This window comes from Pygoscelis adeliae, unplaced genomic scaffold (genome assembly GCF_000699105.1).
Source record: "Pygoscelis adeliae isolate BGI_AS28 unplaced genomic scaffold, ASM69910v1 Scaffold289, whole genome shotgun sequence".
Taxonomy (NCBI): Eukaryota; Metazoa; Chordata; class Aves; order Sphenisciformes; family Spheniscidae; genus Pygoscelis; species Pygoscelis adeliae.
In genome coordinates this window covers 2,189,535-2,208,388 of record NW_008825499.1, presented here as the reverse complement: position 1 = coordinate 2,208,388, position 18,854 = coordinate 2,189,535, and the positions used below count along the sequence as shown (strand labels likewise).

Genomic DNA, 18,854 nt, shown 5'->3' with positions numbered 1-18,854 from the left:
ATAGATCTCACGTGCTGTGAAACTGTATCACTTTAGATCCATGGCCAGTTGCCTCGATGATCAGTACTTCTCTTCCTGTCTTCATGGAGCACTTCACACCCCATCAGTGAGTGTGAGGAGATGAGGCTAGAATGTATGGAGTCTTATTTCTCATGTTGGAAGAGACTGTGGTGTGGTGTGTTTGCTATAACTAGATGCCTAACTGAGGGTGGAAACCAGCTGTGCATAAAATGAACAATATTCCTCTATGTTTAAATCTGTCTCCTCCCTTAAAATTATTTAAGGCATTTTCTCTAATATTTAATATTATGGTGGTGCTTCCTGCTCTGGAGAGTGCATACCAGCTTACAAATGCCTGAAAATTAAAAACTAACTTTTCATCTCTACTCTGTACAGCTAGGTAACTGTAAAATTGGCCTTTTCCTGAAAGATTAACCATCCCCCGACCTTGGTCTGGAACAGGAATTAGCAAGAGAGACACCCTGTGACTTGCCACTCAATGCATCAGTTGCATGCAAAGAATTTTTTTGCTTAGTTTCAGTGTACAAACATATTGTCCAGAATGGGTTTAAGCCAAGAGCCTAGACAAGAGGCAGCTTCAGGGAGACCTTATTGCAGCCTATCAGTACTTAAAGGAGGCTTATAAAAAAGATGGCGGCAAACTTCTTAGCAGGGCCTGTTGTGACAGGACAAGGGGGAATGGCTTTAAACTAAAAGAGGGTAGATATAGACTAGATATAAGGAAGAAATTTTTTACGCTGAGGGTGGTGAAACACTGGCACAGGTTGCCCAGAGAGGTGGTGGATGCCCCATCCCCGGAAACATTCCAGGTCAGGTTGGACGGGGCTCTGAGCAACCTGATCTAGTTGAAGATGTCCCTGCCCATGGCAGGGGGGTTGGACTAGATGACCTTTAAAAGTCCTTTCCAACCCAAACTATTCTATGATTCTATGGTTTAAATGTCTTTCCACTCACCCACGCCACCCCCGTTTCAACACCCTCATCTTGCTTTTATTGATGTAGTCTGGAAATGGACTAAATGGTGAAACCTGAATCATAAGCACGAATATAAATCGAGGTTTTTTGGAGTTTCTTGCCACTTCTCATTAAGACACAACTTACACCCAAAATAATAGGAAGAAGATGTTCAAATCTTTGGAAAGGTGGGTCAGCATCATAATAGACTAGGTGAGAGTGCATATGGAGGGAACTTAACTTCATTCATGCAATTTACTTGCTCAGTGACTGATGAATCTGGTCTATGTTCTTCCACAAAAAGCAAAGTGAAGGAATGGATGCGTGGATGGTTGGGAAAGAGAAACCATTGAGCCCAAATGCTATTAAACCCTTGCCAACAGTTTGGAAGAATCTCTGCATCATGTTGGAAAAGAAGCAGTAGGTTCAAGCCACTCTGATCAAGGGGGTTTCTTAAACAAAACCTATCTGCTTTCCTTATACAAGCAACTTCTGTACTGTATGATGGTGCTTATTCCTTGGTGCCTGTATGTGGTTTGAACACAACATTGCCTTTGGCATAGAGGGTTATATTTAAGTTTCTTAACATGCTGCTTCAATTCTGTGTCTGTTTTAGCCTGCCAGTTATCACAGGTCTTCCCTCTCCCTCTACCCCATCCCCCTCACCCCCAGACAAGTTTCAAGTTTTGGGGCTGCTTTTCTTAAGAACAGTAGTCCTTTTAAAATTGGATGTGAATTGCCTGTCCCTTCAAGACAGGGATGCTACTGGCAGCAGTTTGAGGAGCACTGAGGTCTGTGTGGTCCAAGACGATCTGTCATTTTAGAACTCTAGCAGCTGTCTCTTGAGAAATACAGAAGAGAGAACTGTGACCCTAGAGTGAGAATTCAAGTGAAGTTGGAATTCACTGGAAAACTTGGCAATCTTTTGGCTACAAAGGTGAAAGAGCTCCTTGTTTTCTCATTTCATATCTTGCTGGATTAAGCAACTTGCTGCCACTCTCTTCAAGATCATTTTAGTCTCCCTCCCACCCCTCTGCTTCCATCCTCCTCCCCCCACCCCTACCCCCTAGTACAAGGTATGTTAAATTTGAAGATGTCTCACTGCTCCAGCCATCCAGTGAGACAGAAAAGATGAATGTAAGCTTGCTGCAAAGGATTCTTTTATGTAGAACATGCCTGTGCATGAGGGCATGTGGCAGCTAAGGGATATTCTCCCTGTCCTCTAAAGACTCGTGTGAGTTGTGTTAAACCCTTAAACTGGATCAAGTAAATTAAAAATGAAATTGTTTTTCATTTTCCCTTGAAAGCAGAGTTCTGTAGACTGCAATTCCTTCTGATTTCATCAGTGTTCCATCTGTCCTTTCCATGCCTGGAAAGGGTGAGAGGCAGTGAACATAAATTGAAATGAGAGGTTCCAACTGAATGTAATGAAAAAAAATTCTCATTATGAGGACAGTCAAATGGTGGAGAAGGTTGCCCAGTGAGATTGTGTAGTCTCCATCTTTGGAGTTTTTCAAGACTTGACTGAGGAACCAGAACGTGAGTAATCTCATCTGACCACATAGCTGACCCTGCTTTGAGTAGGAGATTGAACAAGATGGCTTCCTGAGATCTTGTTTAGCCTAACTTATCCTATGATCCTGTGACTAATCTGTAGCTGTTCTGTGAAAGTGAGAAAAGGCTGTGAGAATCAGGATATCCCAGGCTAGCTTGTGGGAATCCATGTTTGTTTGGTCTCAGTCCATTTCCAGCTTTGCCACCATGTCAATATGCTCCCAGTACTGGTCTTTTTAAACTTAATCACTGGAAAGCCCAGACAGGTTCTTGTGAGGCATAAAGAAGCAACCTGCTGAAATATAGCTTGAGCAGGGGCTCATCCATAAACATCCCAGTTTTCTGGAGGTAACACTGGATGAGGGATATGCATGCTGAAAGCATGCTGTTGCAGCAGTGAGTATGATTTCTGACAGCTGTTCACTATCCCTTCTTGGGATGAAGGAGCAGAAGCTTGATAGATGGGCTTGCAGGCTGGACTGGGCCTGTATGCGCATGCCTGGACTCTGTTGACAGGAATTCTGTGTGCTTTCCAGCTGGAAGTGTGATGGAAGTACAGGTGACTGATACCCCTGTAGTCTGCAGGGAAAAGGAAGGGAGTGCTGTAAGCTCTCACTGTTGGCTCTGACTGGGAGGAGTGTTACTTTATTGGATGGGGGACATCAGTGGTACATCTTGCTGACTCATCAGTTCAGCCCTCAATCTTCCCAAACTCGTCCCAGTTCTGTTGTTCTTCTGCAACATTGCTCAAAAGGAGAGTGGAGAGAATTTGTTACATGAAGAGTCAGCAACCTGGGAGACACGTGCACTGTTGCTGATGAGCTTTACAGGGATTTGTTAATTGGAGCTGGAACAGTGATGCTAAAAAAAAAAATGAGACTGGCAGCACTTGGGACAAAAACAAGACAAAAGTCCCTTGTCACACTCATATGCCTCTTCTTCAAAGTTATGCTTTGTTTTCCTCTTCTCTTTCCTCTTGTTCTTTTGCAAAGAGGCTTTTAGCCAAAGGAAGTGTTTGAAGCCCATGTGAAATTGTTTAAGAGCAGCATTTAAATAACCAAGCTAGTATCAGGATTACAACCCTGGGAATAAATATTTCTACCCTAACCCGGATTTATTCTTTTTTAAAAGAAAACTAGTGGACATTACATGTGCTATGAAGTGAGAAGGAATTTATACCCTTTCCCCAGCCACCTGTGTCAAAGGTCCTGCTGGGGGGGGCCTTTTTTTTTTAACTAGTGAGGATTTTTTTTCTCAGAAGTACTTTCTCAGTTATCCCTTCATATTACATTCTCTTTTACTCCAATCTCTATTTTTTCTAGACTTTTTTTTCTCTATACTGTACAGGAAAGTTAAGTAAGCTCAAACAAGATGGTACAGGAAGTATTAGTTAAGCATGTGATGAAGTAAACATAATACTTCTTGGAAGGAACAAGATACCCTTTCAACAGTGATATTTTGTCATCTTTGTTGTGCTTAGCTTGCTGGTAAATTGATAGAATTTTTGACTGCTGGCTTTGCATCCAAATTCTGAAAGTCTCTAGTGGCAAAACATGAGTGAAACCTTCAGTAAATGGAGTCTGTTTCTGATATCAGCTGTAATGTGGTAACTACAGTTTCTTCTGCATCTTTTTTGGTTTTGTAACCCAAACTAGAGGAGATTTTTCTTATCCTTAAAAATAAATGGGGGTTGAAGATTCAGCCAGTTCTGTGTCTGCTTGCCACAGAGACTGAACATCTTGCCATATCAGCTTACCAACATTTTAATGTGGCTTCACAGCAGTGTCATAAAATGAGCTTAAAAATTCAGTGGGAAGTGGTCAGAAACACAACTTCCTTTGTGCACTGTGCATTTCATGTAGGCTGGCAATAGCATACAGCTTCTCTCCTTCTCTGGTTTCTGGCTATGAAGAACTCTGCTTGAAAGTGCTCTTTTGGAGGAGCTCAAATACCTGTGCAAACTCAGCTGTTCATTACCATTCTGGTTGCTAAAATTATTAGAGGCTATTTTCTGTGGGAGCAGCCTGCCCTTTCTGGATGGGGTCAGGTAAGCCTCATCTTGTTTTGGTGTGTGTTGGTGTGCTGATATGTGCATTTCTTTCTGTCATGCCTACCCAAGCAAAGATCTAGGATGCCTGCAGCGTGTTTCTGCTTGCTGCTAGACCATGTTGTGCTACTGTGGCTGAATTTCTTTAGCAATATCAATGTGTGCAAAAAGAAGATGGAAATATTCAATCTTCATCTGAGCTTGCTCTTGGTTCTGCCTTGTTCAGTTTCATGTGTTGGTGGCTTGGGGTGGGAGAGTTCACATACAGCTTGTTTTTTTGAAGCAGGATGTAGGCATGCAAAACTGATGCTGTTGTAGGTCAGAGTAACAATTAGGAACAAACCAAGCAAACTGGGGGGAAATGAGGCTTGCCAGGAGGAACTCTGGGCTTGCTTTGAGTTCTGCATTAATTTTCTGTGGAGTAGGTAATTTGAAAAGCTATGTGAAGAAGCAGTGGGTTTTGCGGTTCTTGTGCTATTGCAGCTCTTGTATGGTCTGTCAAACAGTTGCACTTGGCTAGGATGGGCTGCAAGGCAGAAAAGTGTGATGGCATAGCTGAGCCCTCTTGAGCTTTTCCTAAGCAAGTCCTGCAGCAGCTGTTACGGCTGTAATGCAGCCTGAGGTGGGCTAGAAGGTGTCTGTGCTGTTGTCTCAATTGAAATAGAAAGGGAAGAGGGAAACAAAGGAAAAAACTGTAGTGTCTTTCAGATATACCATTGCTTTTGTATGTTAAGCTGAGTAGCACTTATTATTGCCCTTTCCTTTGGTTGTGAGATGTACCATTACTGAGAAAACTTGGCATCATGGTAGGATATAAAGCATATCAACAGAGAGCCTCTCCTAATCATTTTTTTTAAGGATCTTTTTGTATCTTTTTTTGAAGGCAAACAAAGAACAAAACACCCAGCAAAAAATCCAGCTTTCCACAATTGTCTTTTTGGGTGTGGTTTTGTGCATTGAAAATGTTTGCATGCACATTGGTTAGTGGTTTAGAGACGCATATTGAAAAATAAGAATGTAACTGGAAAAATTACTAGAAAATGTTGACTCAGTTGTATGCATCAAGATCATGACTGGAATGAATTTTTATAACATGACATTTTCTGACAACCGAAGTGGAAAATACCAGATGTTACTCTTCATGATTTGTGATGCTTCTGTTGCAAGAAGGGAAGAAGAGGACTAATTTATGGTGTCCGCATGACTGTGGTTTGCTTTCCTTGACAGTAGGGTCAGTTCTTAATGATGTTCTGCTGAATGCTAACCAGATTTATTTGCTGTGGTTAGATATCTGTGTAAGCACAAATGCTTTTGAGTGATGACATGATGGACTGTATACTTTAGAGCATTTTATCGATAGCTGTATACATTCAAACACTGCTTCACATTCTGTATTGTTATATAAAAGTGTTGTCCAAGGGGAAAAAAACAACACTGCATTACTAACAGATTACTCTCTAAGTGGGCTTTCAACTAAGCATTGCCATCTAGTCAGGGTTTGCGTGAGTAGTATAATAACTACGGACAAATCTGCAAACAAGAGCAAGGTACTGAATGTTAGCAGCTGGACAGCTCAGTGTAGAGTAATTGAAGTCTTGCAAATGCTAGGTACTAGTTGCTCTGTCCATCAATCACTTGCTGAGCTGACTCAATGAGTAAAGGGATCATAGGCCAAAGGGGATGAGTTGAAATATTTTCCCAGTAATATCAATGTTCATATCCCTGTCACTTTTTCTGTGTTAGCAAGTCAGTTGTCTTTTACTGCATGCAAGGCCTTGGATTGTGAAAAGCAAAAATCTATGGCTGGTTGTGATGACAACTGAGCAGCTTTCTTGGTCTACTCATGTGGAGGTAGAATTCTAAATGAAACCATTTTGTCTCCAGAGCTAAACAGCAAATGTAGACCATCTTTCATGTCTACATTAATGATCCTTGCTGTATGCATGTACAGGACCATGCTGGACTTTGAGTTTATTGAATCTCCCATCCTAACATTTGGAGTCATATCTGAAGGCTTTTACATCCAACAGATGGTGATTCATCTTCATTAGGTGTATAGGTACTGATCAGAGTTCCTAGATTGTGCCAATAGCTCAACTTGAGTGACAGAACAGAAAGATTGCAACTAGGATAACACTTTCCTTGGGAAAACAAGTCGAAGTGGGCAAAATTGCAAATAATGACTGTGGCTGATCACTATTTCTTGCAACTTGCCATTTGCAAAATTGCAAACAATCGCTGTGGCAAATAATCACTGTGGCTATTCCTTGCAGTGAACAGGAAAAAAACAGATGGTTTAGTATGCAGATGCTGTGTGGCTTTTAAGTCCTGCCAGAGGAGGAAAGAGAGTACTGATGGTGCCTGGTCTTGCTGGAATTCTGGTCAGAGGGAAAGATCTCTTGTAGATGCGTCAGATATCACTTCCAAAGCTTTGACTTCTCTTTGTTTTCATGGTGTTTTTCTGAAAAATTACTAACAAACATAAAATAATGGTCATTAGTCATCAGGGAAGCTTCAGGCTATGTTTTGAGCTCTCAGTTTTGTTTTGTTTTTTAATCATAGTGACACAGTCATTCACAGGCTAAATGTTTCTTTAGAAACAATGCGCAATTCACGTTTCTGTGTTGCTTTTCACCATGTAGCCACCATGCCTATGGAAGAAATCTATTCCAGGAATTTTTAAGCAGCAGTCCTTCTCCCTGCCTTGTAGTCTCTATAGGGAATGCTGGCAGGTGGCTAACAGAAGGTAAGAGCACATCTCATCTGGCTGAGAGGACATCTCATCTGGTTTTGTTAAATCAGGTATGGCAGCTCTTCTGGCTACATGAGTCTACTGTCTCAGTCTGCCATATATGTAGTTCCTGTAGGCAACTTCTTCCCCACTATGTATCACAGGGCAATTAAGTCCAGAGGGAGGCCTCTATCCACTTCCCCTTCTTCTCTGCCCTCTCCCCTATCCCAAGTAAGGCCATGTTCAAAATTAGTTACATGCAGAGAAGATAACTCCTCTCTGGGTAATTCTCATTGAACTTAAACCCTGAGCTATCAGGGAAATAGTTGCATATTTTCTCTTGGTGTTAATAAACTCACTTTTGCTCACATCTAGATATCCCTTGCAATATCATCTTGAAGGTATAAAAATAAATATTTATACTCACTAAAAATCTTTTTGATCAGTGCTTATGTCATTCGATGCTTTTGAGTAAGCTTTCAGTAAGCAGAGACTCTCACAGGCAGACAAGATTCAAGAAAATATCTCCCTTCTGTGTAAGGGTTGAATGGCATTTACATTATGAATGGGTTATTCTTCCATTCCTTTCCCCTCTCAGGGTGATTCCTGTAAAGGGGTGAGATTGTGTGCCTGAAGAGAGCTGGCAAGGGCATTGTGAGCATCAGTAGCAGCCATGAGTAGCAAGACTGATCTAACTGCAGGAAATAGTAATCATATTTGCTGCAAGCTTCTCTGTCCTGACACTGGAGAGTGTCAGCTTGTTTAAAATAGCCACCACATTGGTATTAGAATGTCTTTCAAGGAGAATTGATTCTGCTTATGCTAATATTAGAACAAATATTTTGGAACACTGTAGTTTGTGTTATGGGCTGGTGAGAACCATTGTGCTAATAGGTGTACATGAAAATACCTGCACTGCACTCTGTTTCCAAACGGACTTCCATTCCCACTTACCACAAGGAATGAATCATCTTTTACACAGCTTCAGAAGCTTCAGAGTATGGAATGAGAATGACTGATTTTGATTGAGCCAAAGTCTCTGGTTTGCATCGTTGCCACTTGAATTGCTCCACTTAGCCCATGGAACAATGATCCTTGAATCCCAAAGGTCAGTGCTCCTGATCAGAAAGGTCAAGAAAACCTACAAGCAAATCACGGATGTAGTATTATGATGCAACTGGCTGTAGCAACATCTAGAGTTGGCCATTGGCCAAGCAGCAGTAAATGTTCAGAATCCTGTGGAGGTTTTTTGGATTCTTATTCCCTCTCCCCTAAATAAAAAGGGCATCCCTACGCCTCTTCTATGTGTTTCTGAGAAATGTGTAAGGACTAAGTAGCTAAGCAGCATTAAAGCACCTCTGAAGAGGTAAGGTCTGCAGAAATTATGAATTTTAAGATGGCCATTATAATGTTTAATCACTGCTTATTTAACAGAAAATTAGGTGTTGAGGGGGAAAGCTTTGTAGAATAAACTTCTGCCTACAGAAAACTGAAGAAATTTAATTTTTTATTTCTTTGCCTCTGCCATAAAAGAAATATGTCTCCAAGGACAGTTTTCATGTCCTTTGGAAGCAGTACTGCTGTTCTTCCAATCCACCAGGATTTAGGTGTTCTTCCCATGTGTTTTGTTTTTTTAATCACTCTCACTCGACTCCACCAACACCCACTCCTCCTCTTCCCTGCCCCTCTCCACCCCCCAAAAAAATGTGTATTTCCTGTCTTCTTGGGCAGGGTATGCTTGCCTCTTTGTTTTATTTCAGTATATACTTTCTGTGGAAGATATTAATGTTTTTTGTTGCTGGTTTATTCACACTTATCATAAAGGGACTTCTCCCCTCCTGCCATTGCTCTGACTGGCCTAATAGTCTTTATCAGGATTGTTGGAATGTAAATTTGCTTTGAGTGCTTCTTCCTGGGGTAATGAGTCATACTTGGACTTCAGTAAGATTTCCATCATGATGCAGGTTGTTTCAAGACATTGCTTTTCACATCAAGAGGTTATGCGAAGCTCTCACACCAAGGCAGCGGAACAAATATTTGTTGTTCATTCCTGGAAAGCAGCTCACTTCTGAGTCACTTGGCTTCTGTTCAGAAGGAAAAATGAGGGAAGATCTTCTCATACCCAGCTTTTCCTGCAGCAAAATCTGGAATAATGAGCATTGGGAGGCAGTTGCTGCAGTCTCAAAGCAGAACAGCCCTCCCTGCTGTTGGAATGTTATTGGTGTTCTTTTGTGTCCCAGCAGTTGGAGGCATCCAGCTGGACCTGGAAGCAGAGCAGAAAGCAGTTTGACTTCTGGTGGCCGGAGGTGAAATTTGAGCAGAGGTAAAACATAGCTTCTGTGGTGAATAGACTTTGCACTACTACAATGAGAATTCTGCAGCATAAATTCTGAAATGTTTCCAGATTATCTTGCTAAGATGGGTGTGAAAAGAAACATTAATGGTGAGGCTTGGAATAAGCAAGCAGTTGGCTAAGTATTTCTGACCTGTTTATGGAGAGGGAAAAGAAATGGATTCAATGGGAGCAAATGTTCTTGTGTCAGGGTTATCTTTGCATTAGCATTTGTCTTATGTGTCTGGCAAACTGGCAAGTTATTGGTTGATGTGTAGCCTACCCATACACCTGGTGCAAACAGTTTGCAGCCCTTTAATGTGGTTAGATGCTGGTTCAGTGGCTCTCCATTGGAAGCCTCAAGAACAGAGCATGTGGAGAGCAGAGGTTTGGGCCAATGCAGCAAGACCTGAGTCCTGATAGAGAGCAAGAACAACTCCGGATGAGACTTGGCTTTCTGTGTTCAGACCTGGCTCTGATGTGGTCTTCACCTGCTAGAGACAGCCAGGCTGTCAGGATAACGTCTGGGGAGATGCATCAGGTATTCACCAGTACCTCTCATTGTGAGCCTGAGCCTTCCCAAGTTTCTTTTCAGTGGCAGGTGAGAATACAAGGAATACAAGTGTCAGTTGTCCACAAACAGGCCTTGTTCTTGAGTTATGTTCTCAGGTATCTTTTATTATTTCTTTTTTTTTAGTATGGTCCTCTTCTAGTTATCCTGGGCTTATCTATAGAAAGCCAGTGTGCTACAGCAAGTCCTCCAAACACTTTGCGGACTGCCCTTCTGGGGCTTTTCGATATAAAATGTTTGAATCCACCTTTCAAAAGCTGTGCTGCTCATAACTCTGCTCTGACTGTCCTAGTTGAAGACAGGTTAGCCTGTTCCCTGACTGGCGAAACACTCCCTCTTCCTGTGCAGCATTTTGTTTATGTAGGAAAACAAGATGCAAATAGTGGACTTTAGCAAGGGATTGTTGTTTGCTTGTTTGCTTTAATTAAACATCCAGATCTTTCTGATGATAAATGTTTAGTTTCTCTGTGTGCCTTGAAAACGTGATACCACAAAGATCTGTGATTTCCAGATAAAGTGCTTCAATGCTAAGATCCTTGCAGCTGGAATTATCTAGTAGATTTAAGTGGTGCAAATGTACTAAGTGAGAACAGCATCACAGTGGTATTCACTCCAGGTTGGTTATAGTTTTGTATGTTGTGTTATTGATAGCAGGTTGCATTTTTTATATGGTTATCGGGAAGCTAAATCTAGATCTCTAGGATTGAAGCTGTTTAAATGTTGACTTCTGGGAAGAGGGCATAAGTGAAACTACCATCTCGAGGAGACCTGTAGTCTGAATTCAGAGATGGGGGGCAGAAATTCTTAAAACTGACAGCTGTGCTCTGTACTATCCTATTCCAGCACAGTGTTTACATGTTAACGTGTGTTAAATAAATGAATGAACAATCTGCTGGGCTTCCTTCAAATAGCTATGTATCTGAACAACGTTAAGAGCATGCACAAATGACCTTGAAAAATCATTGTACTTTCATTCAAGGGCTTCCATCAACAGCTATTTGTCAGGGTTGGGAGCATTGCCAAGTATTTTGTCCCACGCTTTAGAAAATAGGGTGAAGCTTTATCCACCAGTATGACCAGTATGACCAACTCTACATTGAGCTGTGTAATGTTGAATGGAGATGAGTGCAACTAAGAGTCCTGTGTAAAATCCCAGGAGTAGAATTCTGTCATCTGTCCTGAGTTCCGCTCTTAGGCTTCTCAGGTACAAAGGGTGTTGATAGCCCTTGTACTTTGCTAAAAGTCAGTTTCAGTGCTAGCTTTTCAAAAGCTGGCCTTGCATGGCAATACTGTTTCCAGCATGTTGCCTTCTTAATTAGATTTGGCTCACTGGGTTAAGGCTTTGGTGGTAGAGAAAGAAGCTGAGGAGCTGGTAGGACTGTCATTTTAAATCCTGCACCAGTCCTGAAATCTGTAGCTGAAGTGGAGATAGGTCTGTTTTATCACAGTTGCACCTGATATGTGTGGGTCAGTACACTTTGGAATCTGACATACTGGTGAGTCAAAACTTTTTTTTAAGAGTGCAGCTACATTGTTTGACCTCTTGTTACTGCATGCTTTAGTTTGAGATGAAGGAAATGTCTATTGGCATCTGTACATTGTAGAAGAATCTGGTTGTTTTGTTGTCTGTTGCATCCTTTTGGAAGGAAAGCTGTAGAAGTGCACCTATTGGGTTCTGTAAGCAAGTAGTACTGTCTTCAGTTTCCTTTTGTTGGCTTCATAGCTGTTCTGGTTTTTTGATGATATATGCCCTAATTCTCTCCAAACTCACCTCAGCATCTATGAGTAATGCTGTTGAATTATTTAAGACTCTTAAGAGGTTTAATGTGGCTGCTGGAAAGGTTACCATGAGGTTACCTGCTTGTCCTGTGGAACTTTGTCTGTTCAGTATGTAAGTGTTTGTTAGAATTGTTCACCAAATGAGAAGAAGAATGTCAAGTTAAGTCTTGTATCTCATAATCTTGTGTTCCCAGATGTCTCAGTTTCTGTACCTTGCTGGTCAGGTTCTTGGTTTTACACAGGAGTCCAGACACCGGGAGCCTGATTCTGTTATAACTGCTAATCTGTGAGAATAAGAATTATTTGTGGGGGTCTTCCAGCCTGCTAGAAAACTTAAGTTCTTTCAAAACTTCATTTGTTTCTTCTTTTAGTAGCTAATTAACTTAATGAGCATAATTCTATAAAAATGTACTTTATCAGCAGTAAGAGTTCAAAGGATAAAATTAATAAAAGTGAAAAATAAAAAAAAGTTAAATTAACACAGTTTTGTACTCCCTGGTCATTCCACTAACTGTTTTAGCACTTAGAGCTGTCATTGTTAGAGATTGCATGAAAACCATGAGAAATGCATCATCACAAATATTCTGTTGTCTTCAACTACTCAATTCTTAAATATCAAGCCTGCACTGAGCTATCAGTGTGTATAATGCTAATACTGCTTGTGGTGCAGATTCAGCTTTGCTGCCTGTTATTGAAAGGAACTGTTTCTATTTAACTTTTAGTAAAATTATTTTTCTTTACAAATACTCTTCCAATATATTAAGTAAAAGATGGACTTTCAAGCAAATTTATAGGAAGCTTTATAAAAGAGGCTGTAGGTAAATATGTGTGTATAAGTGTGTATGTGTATACACACATATATTTTTATATATGCATGTATATATATTCTCCTTCTTCCACTTCTTTGCTCTCCCTAGTTTTTAGTTTTTCCTAGAGAAACTTTTCTGCTTTAGGATCAAATATTTGTAATTTTTCTAATTGTGGTCCCTGAACATGAACCGTGAATCAGTAGCGTACCACCTTCTATTTACAGGTAATCTTTTCTGTGCAGTCTGATGCTTTGGTCCTGTGAGTAAAAGAAAAATGTTGATCATGGGCTCCTGTATTGAAACATATTCACACACCAGGAGCTAGTAGTGTAGCTGTGTGTTTGGCACTTAAAATGAATGGTTTGGTTTGGTTTGTGGGTTTGGTTTTTTGGTTTTGGTTGGGGTTTTTTTTGTTTTGTTTTTGTTTTGTTTTTTAAAGTCTTTGATTTGGTAGGATCATGGCTTCTGTTCCTCAGAAATGCACACTTCCTGGTTGTAGCAGTGGCTGGCTTCACAGTACAGAAAGTCAGACAGATACATACCACATTTCTGACTTTAGAAGAAATAAAATGTTTAACTTTTTGATCCAGGAGCATTCAAGAGAGTATCAGCTCTGTGTTCTTCCTAGTACAGGTTTTTCTTAATGCAGCATTTTTCCTTGAGCAAAATTCTTTTCAGAAGATAGCTGAAAGACAAAGACTATGTTTTAACTGAAAAAGTTTAAAGCACTTTTTTCAAATAACCTTTTCTAGGTTTTGCTTGTATTGAAAGGTGATAATGTGGTTATCATTCATAACTAGGTATTATCATAACCTATCCTGCTGGTATTTACATCATTGGTTTTCGTATATATTTCTTCAGGTTTACTGTATTTGTAATGTATAAATTTAATATTTTTGTTTTCCAAGCAATAAGGGCACCATCATATTGTAGACATTTCACAGTACTTTTGAAATGGTTTGGAGCAATTACTTGCTCCAAGTAATTGGACCATTGTAACCACATTGGTTATAATGTTCTTGCTGATAGATGAATTGATGAATGGCTTTTTTTACAGTAATGGAGAGAACTGCTCTAAATCTTTTCTTCATTTGTAGGTTAAAAAGTTCTCTCCCTTCTCCCTGAGTCTTTTTTTTTTTTTTTAAGTAACTTTGCAATTTGCTACAATTAATGAAATTCATATTTTGTCCTTGCAGTGGTCAGGATAATCACAGAAAGGCTGAGGTTGGAAGAGATGTCTTGATATCATCTAATAAAAAACCCTGTTTAAGCAGGGTCAGCTAGAACAGGTTGCCAATGACTATGTCCAGTCAGGTCTTGAATATCTCCACAGATGGAGACTGTACAGCCTCTGTGGGCAAGCTTTTTTAGTGTTTAACCATTATCACAGTAAAAAGGTGTTTTCTTGTGTTCAGATGGAATTTGATGTATTTTGATTTGTGCCTGTTGCCTCTTGTCCTGTCACTGGGCGCTGCCAATAAAAGTCTGGCTCCATCTTCACTTTCTTCCATCAGATATCTATATGCATTGATAAGGTCCCCACTGAAACTTATCTTCTCCAGGCTGACCAGTCCCAGCTCTCTCAGCCTCTCCTCATATGAAGAATGCTCCAGCCCCGTATCAACTTCATGGCCCTTTGCTGAACTTGCTCCAGTATGTCTGTCTTTCTTGCGCTGAGGAGGTGAGAACTGGGCTCAGCAGTCCAGATGTGGCCTTACCAGTGCTGAGTAGAGGGGAAGAACCACCTCCCTTGGTGTGGTTTCAACACTCCTCCTAATGCAGCCCAGGTTAGTATTGGCCCTCTTTATCATGAGGGTGCATTGCTGGCACATGTTCAACTTGCTGTCATAGAGGACCCCAAAGTCCTTCTCTGCTGAGTGGCTTTCCAGCCAGTTAGCCTGCAATTTTACAGCGTCTCCAGGGCCCTGTGAATGGCAGCACAGCCATCTGGTCTATCACCCACTCCATCCAGTTTTGTATCAGTAGGTGGAGCAACCCTGGCTTTGTCTAGCCAAGGCTCTGCAAACTCCAAAGAATGGAGGCATCTCCCACGATCTACCTGGTGACCTATCCTAGGGCTACACTACACACCAGGGGAAGAAGGTTCCCCCAATGTCCTACTTGGATCTCTAAAGCTACATCTTGTGTCTGTTTCTCCTTATTGCATCTTCTGACACTGCCTGAGAAAGGTTTGGCTCTGACTGCCCTTCAGACAGCTGAGAGCTGCTGTTACATCCCCCTTGTTCTTCCCCTCATCAGACTAACCAAAACCATCTCTCCTTATCATAGGCCCCAGGACCCTGCTGTCTTGGTAGCTCTGCACTGGCTCCTTTATAGTTTTATGAACTAGCTCACTTCTTGCATACTCCTTGTAGGGAGTGTGCAGACTGGACACAGTAGGACCCACCTGTTGGTGGGTGTAGCCTCCTTGGGGCCAAGGGTGAAGGCGTGACATATTGCCCCTTGATTTGCTAGCTGTGCTCCCCCTAACAAAGCCCAGGTTTTGGTTTGCTAAATTCAGGAGGGCCGTACACTATTCCTTTCTGTGAAGCTTCAACATGTTTATTTTTTTATAAGGTCAGTGTTAATTTAAAGAAATACATGTTCCTTAATACAATGTGAACTAAACTCTAGTTACCAATGGTTTTGTTTAGTGTTCTTACTCTAGTCCTAGCTCATTTTCTGCTGATATTCTGTAGAGGTAACTGCAGAGAATTTTTTTACCAGCATATATAATTATACTGTGGGATTTATATTTTGTGATCTTTGTATCTTTGAATTGCACTTCTCAATTATCTCCTCTTGAAGAGTTAACTGCATACACAAATTTCAGTGTTCTTGGGGATTTATGTACAGTTGCTTGTAAGCATGCTTTACAGAGGCTGACAGGGATTGTGTGCTTCCTGCAATCTGGCTCTGTGCAAGCTGGGGAATATCGGTGGAGGCATGAGACTGTTTGTGCTGTGGTTGTTAGCTGGAGCAAACTTTTGCTTCCAGCCAGTTACCAAATGTAGAGATAGAATTTAGAAGTCTTGTACAAGCTTGCCATCTGTATAATTATGTGGCTATTAAGGAATGGATGGAAGTGGAATGCTCTCAAATTATTGACTGTGATGATAAGGCATGGTTAGTACTGATGCTGATGCAATTTTCTTTCTTGCCAACAGAGTTTCAGAAGCAGGAAGGCATGAAGTCCCATCAGAAAAACATGCAGCTCTATGACACACCCTATGAACCAGAAGGCAGTGGTGTGGAATCGGATTCTGAAAGTGTGGTGAGTCACCGTTTACAAGAAAGCAAATTGCCACAGGATGATGACAGGCCTGCAGATGAGTATGATCAGCCGTGGGAGTGGAACAAAGTCACCATCCCAGCTCTGGCAGGTAGGATTCCTAGAGCCCAACCAGGAAAATCTCTCAGACTCATAGCATAGTTACTTCCCTTTGGGAGCATTCAAGTTTTTTCTGCTTTTTCAGTGTGTGTGTGGGGAGAAATCACTGAAAAGCTAATGTGGATAGTCTCAAATATTTACCTGTTGCAGAAATGTGGAACATTGCACTTTTTGTTTGGTGCTTCAGCTGACCTGTTGTCAACCATCTCAGCACTTGGTTCATGTTAGTAAAACTTCTGTGTCTCCCACTCCTTGCCCCTACCCCTGTTTTAATGGACGTGATGTAGATAGTGTTTATTGTTGAGGGGCTCTATGATGAGGGAGTTACTTTGCAAGGCCCTTAAATTGTGGGGTACTTCTTAAACGGGCAGGACAAAAAATAGCTGTGTAACATGCATGCAGTACCATGCTTCTACTCAGTGATGAGTTTCTTGGTATTTGGAGTATTTTCATTATAATTGCAAGCATTTCTATGGATATGTAGAACTTGTTTTAGGATTAGTCCTTTTGAACTGCTGAAGTTCTCCCACATCAGAACTTGTTAGTCAGGGAGATCTGACACAAACTGTTTTCTGTCTCTCTGAATGTCTGTGCTTGGTGTTGGTTACACTGCTCTTTTTCTTCCTGTCTGTTGCTTTGCGGAAATGGCTGAGGGGGGCTTCATGCAGTGAGGATGTGATTCTAGAGGCCAAGGCTTTTTCTTTCATTGAGCTTCATACAGAGCCCAGCAAAGCCCAGCTGTATCAGTTGGTCTGACCATGTTCCGGGATGCTCTTGTGGGGTGCTAGAGTCATACATGCTCTATGATTTTCCCCTCAATGACATGTTCTCATGAAAAGCATTGTCTAGGAGCAGGGTTGTTCTCCTTCCTTTTTATGAGTCAGCTTGGCAGAAAGCTTGGAAAGGAGAGCTATGTGTGGTGATGACTGTGGGGATGAGGAGGGAAGAAAACAGATGTGGCTCTGGAAGGGAGCATGGAAGAAACCTGAGAGCAATGATTAGTAGTCAGTGTGCATTTACCCTGGGTAAATCCTGCTTGACAAACCTGTTTGTTTTCTGTGTTGAAACTACTAGATCTGTTAATGGAAGGAGAGCAGTAGGTGTCATCTATGTTGACTTTAGCCTTCAGCATGTTGTGCTGTGGCACCAGTTCTGTTATCTGGTCTGGAATGCTGTAGCCTAGGTGGGTGGACTACTAGCTGCATGAAAACCTGTCCGGGTCATTGACCTCAAAGGGTAGGGCTTAGTGATTCATACTCTTCCTGGAGTGTGGTTACAAGTGTAATTCCTCAGGGGATCTGTTCTGGAACCCTTCCTGTTCAGCATCTTTATCAGTAACCCAGAGGAGGAGGAGAGGAAATGCACCTCTTGAAGTCTGGAATGAAATCAAATGCAGGGAGAGTGTATGTGTATGTAGAGCTGCCATTCAGAGGGACCTGGGCAGGCTGGAGAAATGGGCTGACAATAAGCTTACAAAATCCAACCAGGACAAACTCAAAGACCTGCATCTGGAGCAGACTAACCCCTTGCAATTATATGGACAGAGGACTGGCTGACTTGCTGTGTTACAGCTTTGCTGGAAGGGGCTTAAGGAGTCCTGGGGGAAAGTGGACTAAATGTGGCTAGCAGTGCTCCCGGGCAGTGATGAAGGCTAGCAGCATCCTGGCCTGTGTGAACAGGAGCATAGCCAGAAGATCAAGCAAAGTGACTGTTCTTCTTTACTTCACATTTCTTGGAAAACATGTTTAATGCTGTGTCCAGTATTCTGATGCAAGAAGGATGTTAATAAATGTTGATGTCAGCAGAGAGCCACCAAAATGACAGGAAACTGTAGCACATAACTTGTGAGGAGACACTGAGAGAACTGGGCTTGCTTAGCCTGGAGAAGAGAAAGCTTTGGGGGGATGTAATAGCAACTTTCCAATGCCTATGAGGAGATCTTCAAGAAGATGGAGCCAGGTTCTTCACAAATGAGCAGGTGTATGGTGGGAAGATGAGAGATAAGTTGAATCAGGAGAGGTTCTGACTCAATATGGGGAAATTTTTTTTCCCTGCAAGGACAGTTGTCATGGTTTAAACCCAGTTGGCAACTGAGCACCACGCAGCCGCTCGCTCACTCCCCCACACACCCCGTGGGATGGGGGAGAGAATCGGAAGGGTAAAAGTGAGAAAACTCGTGGGTTGAGATAAAAACAGTTTAATAGGTAGAGCAAAAGTCGCGCACACAAGCAAAGCAAAACAAAGGAATTAATTCACTACTTCCCATCAGCAGGTGGGTGTTCAGCCATCTCCAGGAAAGCAGGGCTCCCTCACATGTAACGGTTACTTGGGAAGACAAATGCCACCACTCCAAACGTCCCCCCCTTCCTTCTTCTTCCTCCAGCTTTATATACTGAGCATGACGTCACATGGTATAGAATATCCCGTTGGCCAGTTGGGGTCAGCTGTCCTGGCTGTGCCCCCTCCCAGCTTCTTGTGCCCCTCCAGCCTTCTCAGTCGGTAGAGCATGGGAAGTTGGAAAGTCCTTGACTAGTATAAACACTACCTAGCAACAACTAAAAACATCCATGTGTTATCAACATTGTTCTCACCCTAAACCCAAAACACAGTACTGTACCAGCTACTAGGAAGGAAATTAACTCTATCCCTGCTGAAACCAGGACAG

The 18,854-nt window shown here is 41.8% G+C and overlaps 1 protein-coding gene across 1 annotated transcript in view; it reads left to right on the top strand.

Moving 5' to 3' along the window:
• Positions 1–18,854, top strand: part of SHB (Src homology 2 domain containing adaptor protein B) — a 93,566-nt gene that overhangs the window by 26,830 nt on the left and 47,882 nt on the right. Inside the window, exon 3 of the mRNA XM_009331525.1 lies at positions 15,966–16,181. Coding sequence (XP_009329800.1) covers positions 15,966–16,181 — 216 coding nt within the window. The remainder of the gene's footprint in view (positions 1–15,965; positions 16,182–18,854) is intronic.